Here is an 11,390-nt window from a genome sequence, read left to right as displayed (position 1 = left end):
ACTCGTGATAGAACCGGAAGAGGAAACCTAGCGCTAAAGCGTGGCCACGTTGATCTTTCCATCTCGTCCCCGTTCCACTGCTTTCTAATCCGCCTACTTAAATGCCACCGTAGCAACGGCTGTGATTGACAGCTGGACATATCCAATTGGGAACCTGGCTATCTTTCGCGGTCGTGTAAACCAACCAATATCTTTTCTCCTGGCTTCACAGAGCATTTTTATTGGTCCAGCGATTACTATTTTAACCAATTATGTTTTTAACCACAGGACACGCCACTAGAGACCTGCTGACGTCACCGTGTGCTTTCCCCTTGTGGCGGCCGTGACGGCGCATGCGTAGAACCTACAGTGATTTGACGGATGGACGCTTGTCCAATCAGGTTCAGTGTTTGGGGGGGCCGGCCCGGACCACGGAAATGTTTTTTGAGCGACAAAGGTGTCGTGCAATCGGGCTCTGCTTAGTACTCGAGTTGTACAAATTGATGGCGCAGGTGTTCAATCGGCTTTTTATGTTTGCCATTCTCTCTTTAGTCGCCACTTCTCCGTCCTATCGCAGTGTGGAGACGGGGAGGGAGTTAGGGTTACTAAGGCCAGTCTTCTGTCAGCTACAAGGGAACAACAGTATGGTGCCTTAACGGCTGTTTGTTTACCTAACGAAGGAAAGGACTTCGAAGAAACAACAGGTCTTATCTACATTCACCTGTACATAACCTACTCTGCGAGAAAAAAAATATTTTTTACTTTTACTCGGCTTGGCATGTAAATGGTCTATGTACTGATGTGCCAGTGTTACAAATGGAAAGGGAGTTTCACTTTGGGAACGTGAGCATATCCCTAGTGCTCATGTTGTTGTTGAGGGCTCTGACTGGGACTTGTCCGACTCTAAGCTTAGCCGCCGGGAGAGAGCACCAACCCGCAGCCGCACTGGGGTCACACACAGCCGGGGAAGATGGAACCGAAGGGCTCTTGGTGGAACGGGGCTTGGAAAGTATCGGCGGTCCTGTTCCGGTTGTTATCGGGGACGTGACCGTGGAGGATCATGATGATGAGAGCGGGGAGGGCGAGGAGCCGTACGGAGAAAGTAACGGCAACATCAAACCCACACGGTGAGCAGCTTGTTTGGTACTAAACAACTTATAGGGGGTTGTGGTGAAACCACTGCAACTGGCAAACTGTTGAAAGCAGAAAGATTTTCCAAGAACGTGGTTCGTCAACTCAGACAGCTGTGTTATTGTCTCGTTCTGTTACAATGGTCGCCTGCTCACAGTTTGAGAGAAGGGGGGTCACATTGGTGTGCAAACAATGTCAACAGCTCTTTACTCCAACTTTCTTTGTTTGTTTGTTGGATGTAATAGGTGAGCTCGTTCTCAGTAAACTTTGGTACATTTGCTCTCCTAACTATGATCACTTAATAGTGATCACACACAACGTTTATGTGGCTAATTTCTTTGAAAGTCAAGTGATTTGTTGCTTTGCGTCTGGTAGTTTTGCTGAGTGCAGCAACAGCGCTAGAGCTGTCATCATCCCCAAAGTGTCAGGGTTCCGGTTTTCCGAACCTCTTCCATCATAAAGCGCATCTGGCTGGCTCCCGGACCAATCTGACAACCCACTGGGGAAAAACTGCTTGAATCACGTTGTTTCCACGTAATTTCAACCCCCCAAATCTATGTGATGACATTGAATCAACGTGGAAAACTAATTGGATTTGCAAAAAGGGCATTTCGTTTTTTTTCACCCAACTTTTAACCTAAATCCTATGACACGGGGAAATGTTTTGTTGGTTTCACGTTGAATGCATGTTAGTGGACAACTCAACCAAATCTAATCAAAACTAGACGGTCCTCTGTAGCTCAATTGGTAGAGCATGGCACTTGTAACGTCAGGGTAGCGGGTTCGATCCCTGGCACCAACCATACGCAAAAATGTATGAACACATGACTGTAAGTCGCTTTGGATAAAAGTGTCTGCTAAATGGCATATTATTATATTATTATTATTATTATTATATTATTAGACATTGAACTGACATCTGTGCCCAGTGGGAAGCGACAGACACTTTGCAGTATGGACAGTTCTTTGGTTAAAGTATAGCTTGAACCATACACTGTCCCATTAGACAGCTCTGCAAGCATTATGACAAAATACCTTTGTTAGCTTACTCACCAAATATGGAGTTCCGCTGAGCAACTGTCATCATTTACTGCCATCACGCCCGGTATGTACTTCCAAAAAAGGTCTAAATAAATTGACCTAGTACAAGGGATTTACAATTATCTATGTATTGTTTTCGACCAAATCCACCTGCGCATGTCCACTAGGTCTAAAACAACACATAGATCATTGTCAGAATCGACCTGCGGATGTCCACTAGGTCTAAAACAACACATAGATCATTGTAAATCCCTTGGACATTTTTATTTAGAGCTTTGTTTTGGAAGTATGACCAAAGCACAAGTTTAGAACTGAACATGAAAGTGTGCTGAGCACAGTTCTGTAACAGAGAGCTGCATCAGTGAACACTGCCCAGCCCAGCCTGAAACTAAACTAGAGAGCTGCATCAGTGAACACTGCCCAGCCCAGCCTGAAACTAAACTAGAGAGCGTCACATTATGGCTGTTTTTGGAGAGCAGGAAGCAATGGAATTCCTAGATGTTTACTTTGTAGAATTTCTAAGTAAAGACGTTCTTTGCTGTCATAAAGAGTTCATAATAATAATAATATGTCATTTAGCAGACGCTTTTATCCAAAGCGACTTAGTCATGTGCGCATACATTTTTACGTATGGGTGGTCCCGGGGTTCGAACCCACTACCCTGGCGTTACAAGCGCCATGCTCTACCAATTGAGCTACAGAGGACCACATATGTCAGCACAGGTTCAGTCCGATACTTTGACAGCGTAATATCCCGTTAGAGTAGATAGCTACAGTGGGACAGCAACATTACAATCCCTAACTTGGAGAAAGAGCTGGCATCCTCTGGCCAGCCAGTCTGTCAGTGAAGGAGTTGCTCTGTCTGAGGAATCTTTCAGAACCAGCTCATTTGAAACATTTTTTTTAGATGTTGTTGTAAAAAGACATCCTCAGATATGAGGGTATAAAATAACTGTTTGGCACATGCAGTTGATGATAACTTATTATATTGACTAAAAACAGCTTTTATTGATAATGTTTCCATACTATTTACCCACTTCATATGTATATACTGTATTCTAGTCATTGTTCATCCTATATAACTACTGCTGTCCACTTCATATGTATATACTGTATTCTAGTCATGGTTCATCCTATATAACTACTGCTGTCCTCTTCATATGTATATACTGTATTCTAGTCATGGTTCATCCTATATAACTACTGCTGTCCACTCCATATGGATATACTGTATTCTAGTCATGGTTCATCCTATATAACTACTGCTGTCCACTCCATATGTATATACTGTATTCTAGTCATGGTTCATCCTATATAACTACTGCTGTCCACTCCATATGTATATACTGTATTCTAGTCATGGTTCATCCTATATAACTACTGCTGTCCACTCCATATGTATATACTGTATTCTAGTCATGGTTCATCCTATATAACTACTGCTGTCCTCTTCATATGTATATACTGTATTCTAGTCATGGTTCATCCTATATAACTACTGCTGGACACACCTTTTCTATTCACATACTGTCTATACACACAATTTTATGTATATATACACTACCAGTCAAAAGTTTGAACACACCTACTCATTCAAGGGTTTTTCTTTATTTGTACTATTTTCTACTTTGTAGAATAATAGTGAAGACATCAAAACTATGAAATAACACATATGGAATCATGTAGTAACCAAACAAGTGTTAAACAAAATATATTTGAGATTTTAGATTGTTCAAATAGCCACCCTTTACCTTGATGACAGCTTTGCACACTCTTGGCATTCTCTCAACCAGCTTCATGAGGTAGTCACCTGGAAGCATTTTAACAGGTGTGCCTTCTTAAAAGTTAATTTGTGAAATGTATTTCCTTCTTAATGCGTTTGAGCCAATCAGTTGTGTTGTGAAGATGGCCCTATTTGGTAAAAGACCAGGTCCATATTATGGCAAGAACAGCTCAAATAAGCAAAGCGAAATGACAGTCCATCATTACTTTAAGACATGAAGGTCAGTCAATACGGAACATTTCAAGAACTTTGAAAGTTTCTTCAAGTGCAGTCGCAAAAATAATCAAGCGCTATGATGAAACTGGCTCTCATGATGACCGCTACAGGAATGGAAGACCCAGAGTTACCTCTGCTGCAGAGGATAAGTTAATTAGCGTTACCAGCCCCTGAAATTGCAGCCCAAATAAATGCTTCACAGAGTTGAAGTCACAGACACATCTCAACATCAACTGTTCAGAGGGGACTGTGTGAATCAGGCCTTCATGGTTGAATTGCTGCAAAGAAACCACTACTAAAGGACACCAATAAGAAGAAGAGACCTGCTTGGGCCAAGAAACACGAGCAATGGACATTATCCTTTGGTCTGGAGTCCAAATTTGAGATGCTTGGTTCCAACCGCAGTGTCTTTGTGAGACGCGGTGTGGGTGAACGGATGATCTCCGCATGTGTGGTTCCCACCGTGAAGCATGGAGGAGGAGGTGTGATGGTGTGGGGGTGCATTGCTGGTGACACTGTCTGTGATTTATTTAGAATTCAAGGCACACTTAACCAGCATGCCTACCACATAATTCTGCAGTGATACGCCATCCCATCTGGTTTGGACTTAGTGGGACTATCATTTGTTTTTCAACAGGACAATTACCCAACACACCTCCAGGCTGTGTAAGGGCTATTTTACCAAGAAGGAGAGTGATGGAGTGCTGCATCAGATGACCTGGCCTCCACAATCCCCCGACCTCAACCCAATTGAGATGGTTTGGGATGAGTCGGACTGCAGAGTGAAGGAAAATCAGCCAACAAGTGCTCAGCATATGTGGGAACTCCTTCAAGACTGTTGGAAAAGCATTCCAGGTGAAGCTGGTTGAGAGAATGTCAAGAGTGTGCAAAGCTGTCAAGGCAAAGGGTGGCTACTTTGAAGAATCTCAAATATAAAATGTATTTTGATTTGTTTAACCTCTTAAGGATCTGACCCTTTTTTTCCCGTTTTCACCTAAAATGACATACCCAAATCTAACTTCCTGTAGCTCAGGACCTGAAGGAAGGAGCTGCATATTCTTGAAACCATTTGAAAGGAAACACTTTGAAGTTCGTGGAAATGTGAAATTAATGTAGGAGAATATAACACATTAGATCTGGTAAAAGATAATACAAACAAAAAAACATGCATTTTCTATTTATTTATTTTATTCCATCTTCTTTGAAATGCAAGAGAAAGGCCACAATATAATATTGCAGTTTAGGCGCAATTTAGATTTTGGCCACTAGATGGCAGCAGTGTGTGTGCAGAGTTTCAGATTGATTCAGTGAAGCGTTGCAATACTAGACTATTTTGTATCAAGTCTGCCCAAATGTGCCGAATTGGTCAATTGATACATTTTCAAGTATATAACTACAGAGAACATACAAAAATGATATGGTAATACAAAATGTAAGTTTACACACTCCCAGGAAAGTAATTAATGATGGATCATTAGTTTATACACTAACTTTCACCCATCTAGATGGCCGGGCGGGGTGGGTGTGGAGCCAGAGACGGCAGGGGTTCAAACTGTAGAACCCAGTTCTTACATTTTAATATAAAAATGGATTTTATCAAACAAAACTATGCTACATTTTATCTCTGGGACCCTTAGGATGACAAATCAGAGTAAAATTACTGAATGCAAGTACATTATTTACCTTCAGAGGTGAATGTATAAAACCGGTGGGGGGGGGTAGAAGGATTACTGTTATACTATTCCAGGTATTCCTTAAAGAGGTAGGGTTTCAAGTGTCTCCGGAAGGTGGTCAGTGACTCCGCTGTCCTGGCGTCGTGGGGGAGCTTGCTCCACCATTGGGGTGCCAGAGCAGCGAATAGCTTTCACTGGGCTGAGCGGGAACTGTGCTTCCGTAGAGGTAGGGGGGCTAGCAGGCCAGAGGTGGATGAACGTAGTGTCCTCGTTTGGGTGTAGGGACTGATCAGAGCCTGAAGGTACGGAGGTGCCGTTCCCCTCACAGCTCCGTAGGCAAGCACCATGGTTTTGTAGTAGATGCGAGCTTCAACTGGAAGCCAGTGGAGTGTGCGGAGGAGCGGGGTGACGTGAGAGAACTTGGGAAGGTCGAAAACCAGACGGGCTGCGGCGTTCTGGATGAGTTGTAGGGGTTTAATGGCACAGGCAGGGAGCCCAGCCAACAGTGAGTTGCAGTAATCCAGACGGGAGGTGACAAGTGCCTGGATTAGGACATTTGCCGCTTTCTGTGTAAGGCAGGGTCGTACTCTGCGAATGTTGTAGAGCATGAACCTACAGGATCAGGTCACCACTTTGATGTTAGCGGAGAACGACAGGGTGTTGTCCAGGGTCACGCCAAGGTTCTTTGCACTCTGGGAGGAGGACACAATGGAGTTGTCAACCGTGATGGCGAGATCATGGAGCGGGCAGTCCTTCCCCGTGACAAAGAGAAGAGCCGTCTCAGTTGAATGACCAGTCTTGAAACCTGACTGGTTTGGATCAAGAAGGTCATTCTGAGAGAGATGGCAGGAGAGTTGGCTAGAGTCATTCTGAGAGAGATAGCAGGAGAGTTGGCTAGAGACGGCACGCTCAAGAGTTTGGAGCTGTGATAACATCTAAAAAATGGTGTATGTGACCAATAAACCTTGATTTGAGGTTGTGTCAAGCAAGGGCTTAGTTCAGATAGTCAGTCCCTGTGCTGGAGTTGAGCTCTGCTACTGTTGTTTTGACAACACAGTTGATAGCCTATACATCCTAACGACGTTGGACAACACAGTTGATAGCCTATACATCCTAACGATGTTGGACAACACAGTTGATAGCCTATACATCCTAACGACGTTGGACAACACAGTTGATAGCCTATACATCATAATGATGTTGGACAACACAGTTGATAGCCTATACATCCTAACGATGTTGGACAACACAGTTGATAGCCTATACATCATAACGATGTTGGACAACACCGTTGATAGCCTATACATCATAACGATGTTGGACAACACCGTTGATAGCCTATACATCATAACGATGTTAGACAACACAGTTGATAGCCTATACATCCTAACGATGTTGGACAACACAGTTGATAGCCTATACATCCTAACGATGTTGGACAACACAGTTGATAGCCTATACATCCTAACGATGTTGGACAACACAGTTGATAGCCTATACATCATAACGATGTTGGACAACACCGTTGATAGCCTATACATCCTAACGATGTTGGACAACACAGTTGATAGCCTATACATCATAAAGATGTTGGACAACACCGTTGATAGCCTATACATCATAACGATGTTGGACAACACAGTTGATAGCCTATACATCCTAATGATGTTGGACAACACAGTTGATAGCCTATACATCCTAACGATGTTGGACAACACAGTTGATAGCCTATACATCCTAATGATGTTGGACAACACAGTTGATAGCCTATACATCCTAATGATGTTGGACAACACAGTTGATAGCCTATACATCCTAACGATGTTGGACAACACAGTTGATAGCCTATACATCCTAATGATGTTGGACAACACAGTTGATAGCCTATACATCCTAATGATGTTGGACAACACCGTTAATAGCCTATACATCCTAACGACGTTGGACAACACAGTTGATAGCCTATACATCCTAACGATGTTGGACAACACAGTTGATAGCCTATACATCCTAACGATGTTGGACAACACAGTTGATAGCCTATACATCCTAATGATGTTGGACAACACAGTTGATAGCCTATACATCCTAATGATGTTGGACAACACAGTTGATAGCCTATACATCCTAACGATGTTGGACAACACAGTTGATAGCCTATACATCCTAATGATGTTGGACAACACAGTTGATAGCCTATACATCCTAATGATGTTGGACAACACCGTTAATAGCCTATACATCCTAACGACGTTGGACAACACAGTTGATAGCCTATACATCCTAACGATGTTGGACAACACAGTTGATAGCCTATACATCCTAACGATGTTGGACAACACAGTTGATAGCCTATACATCCTAATGATGTTGGACAACACAGTTGATAGCCTATACATCATAACGATGTTGGACAACACAGTTGATAGCCTATACATCATAACGATGTTGGACAACACCGTTGATAGCCTATACATCCTAATGATGTTGGACAACACCGTTGATAGCCTATACATCCTAATGATGTTGGACAACACAGTTGATAGCCTATACATCCTAATGATGTTGGACAACACAGTTGATAGCCTATACATCATAACGACGTTGGACAACACAGTTGATAGCCTATACATCCTAATGATGTTGGACAACACAGTTGATAGCCTATACATCATAACGATGTTGGACAACACAGTTGATAGCCTATACATCCTAATGATGTTGGACAACACAGTTGATAGCCTATACATCATAACGACGTTGGACAACACAGTTGATAGCCTATACATCCTAACGATGTTGGACAACACAGTTGATAGCCTATACATCCTAATGATGTTGGACAACACAGTTGATAGCCTATACATCATAACGACGTTGGACAACACAGTTGATAGCCTATACATCCTAATGATCTTGGACAACACAGTTGATAGCCTATACATCCTAATGATGTTGGACAACACAGTTGATAGCCTATACATCCTAATGATGTTGGACAACACCGTTGATAGCCTATACATCATAACGATGTTGGACAACACAGTTGATAGCCTATACATCCTAATGATGTTGGACAACACAGTTGATAGCCTATACATCATAACGACGTTGGACAACACAGTTGATAGCCTATACATCCTAATGATGTTGGACAACACAGTTGATAGCCTATACATCCTAATGATGTTGGACAACACAGTTGATAGCCTATACATCCTAATGATGTTGGACAACACAGTTGATAGCCTATACATCCTAATGATGTTGGACAACACAGTTGATAGCCTATACATCATAACGATGTTGGACAACACAGTTGATAGCCTATACATCATAACGATGTTGGACACCACAGTTGATAGCCTATACATCCTAACGATGTTGGACAACACAGTTGATAGCCTATACATCATAACGATGTTGGACAACACAGTTGATAGCCTATACATCATAACGATGTTGGACAACACAATTGATAGCCTATACATCCTAACGATGTTGGACAACACAGTTGATAGCCTATACATCCTAACGACGTTGGACAACACAGTTGATAGCCTATACATCCTAATGATGTTGGACAACACCGTTGATAGCCTATACATCCTAATGATGTTGGACAACACAGTTGATAGCCTATACATCCTAATGATGTTGGACAACACAGTTGATAGCCTATACATCATAACGATGTTGGACAACACAGTTGATAGCCTATACATCATAACGATGTTGGACAACACAGTTGATAGCCTATACATCATAACGATGTTGGACAACACAGTTGATAGCCTATACATCCTAACGATGTTGGACAACACAGTTGATAGCCTATACATCCTAACGACGTTGGACAACACAGTTGATAGCCTATACATCATAACGATGTTGGACAACACAGTTGATAGCCTATACATCCTAACGATGTTGGACAACACAGTTGATAGCCTATACATCCTAATGATGTTGGACAACACAGTTGATAGCCTATACATCCTAACGATGTTGGACAACACAGTTGATAGCCTATACATCATAATGATGTTGGACAACACAGTTGATAGCCTATACATCCTAACGATGTTGGACAACACAGTTGATAGCCTATACATCATAACGATGTTGGACAACACAGTTGATAGCCTATACATCATAACGATGTTGGACAACACAGTTGATAGCCTATACATCATAACGATGTTGGACAACACAGTTGATAGCCTATACATCCTAACGATGTTGGACAACACAGTTGATAGCCTATACATCCTAACGACGTTGGACAACACAGTTGATAGCCTATACATCATAACGATGTTGGACAACACAGTTGATAGCCTATACATCCTAACGATGTTGGACAACACAGTTGATAGCCTATACATCCTAATGATGTTGGACAACACAGTTGATAGCCTATACATCATAACGATGTTGGACAACACAGTTGATAGCCTATACATCCTAACGATGTTGGACAACACAGTTGATAGCCTATACATCCTAATGATGTTGGACAACACAGTTGATAGCCTATACATCCTAACGATGTTGGACAACACAGTTGATAGCCTATACATCCTAACGATGTTGGACAACACAGTTGATAGCCTATACATCCTAACGATGTTGGACAACACAGTTGATAGCCTATACATCCTAACGACGTTGGACAACACCGTTAATAGCCTATACATCCTAACGATGTTGGACAACACAGTTGATAGCCTATACATCATAATGATGTTGGACAACACAGTTGATAGCCTATACATCCTAACGACGTTGGACAACACCGTTAATAGCCTATACATCCTAACGATGTTGGACAACACAGTTGATAGCCTATACATCCTAACGATGTTGGACAACACAGTTGATAGCCTATACATCCTAACGATGTTGGACAACACAGTTGATAGCCTATACATCCTAACGATGTTGGACAACACAGTTGATAGCCTATACATCCTAACGCCGTTGGACAACACAGTTGATAGCCTATACATCCTAACGATGTTGGACAACACAGTTGATAGCCTATACATCCTAACGACGTTGGACAACACCGTTAATAGCCTATACATCCTAACGACGTTGGACAACACCGTTAATAGCCTATACATCCTAACGACGTTGGACAACACCGTTAATAGCCTATACATCCTAACGCCGTTGGACAACACAGTTGATAGCCTATACATCCTAACGACGTTGGACAACATGCGGTAGGTACAGTCTGACTGAAAACACACAGAGCATCTCAACCACCCGACTGATGAGAGGAGAATCTCATCCGATGATCAATATGTGATCGACCCGAAGAGATTTGAAAAGCGCTCTTTTTATGGAATCTAAGACGCCGCAGCCCATTCCATGGTGCGGGTAGTCACACCCATCTCTCTCTCTCTGTATGATGACCTAGTCTGCTAGTCTACGCCACTGACTCCATTTCAGAGCACGTTTGAAGCCAACATAGCTGTGATTATCTACAGGTCCTGTACTAGAACAACATAACAGGGTAATATAGTTAACAATAAGCCATTATCACATGTCTACAACAC

At 42.3% G+C, this 11,390-nt stretch overlaps 1 protein-coding gene across 1 annotated transcript in view; it reads left to right on the top strand.

The window, feature by feature from the left end:
- Positions 1-494: 494 nt before the first annotated feature.
- LOC311103036 (eukaryotic translation initiation factor 2-alpha kinase 3-like) overlaps positions 495-11,390 on the top strand; it is a 92,004-nt gene continuing 81,108 nt past the window's right edge. Inside the window, exon 1 of the mRNA XM_084144528.1 lies at positions 495-1,106. Within this exon, the coding sequence (XP_084000654.1) occupies positions 796-1,106 (311 nt within the window). The 5' untranslated portion in view covers positions 495-795. The remainder of the gene's footprint in view (positions 1,107-11,390) is intronic.

Source organism: Coregonus lavaretus (assembly GCF_964263955.1).
Source record: "Coregonus lavaretus genome assembly, chromosome: 27".
Classification (NCBI taxonomy): Eukaryota; Metazoa; Chordata; class Actinopteri; order Salmoniformes; family Salmonidae; genus Coregonus; species Coregonus lavaretus.
This window is presented reverse-complemented; position numbering and strand designations above follow the sequence as displayed.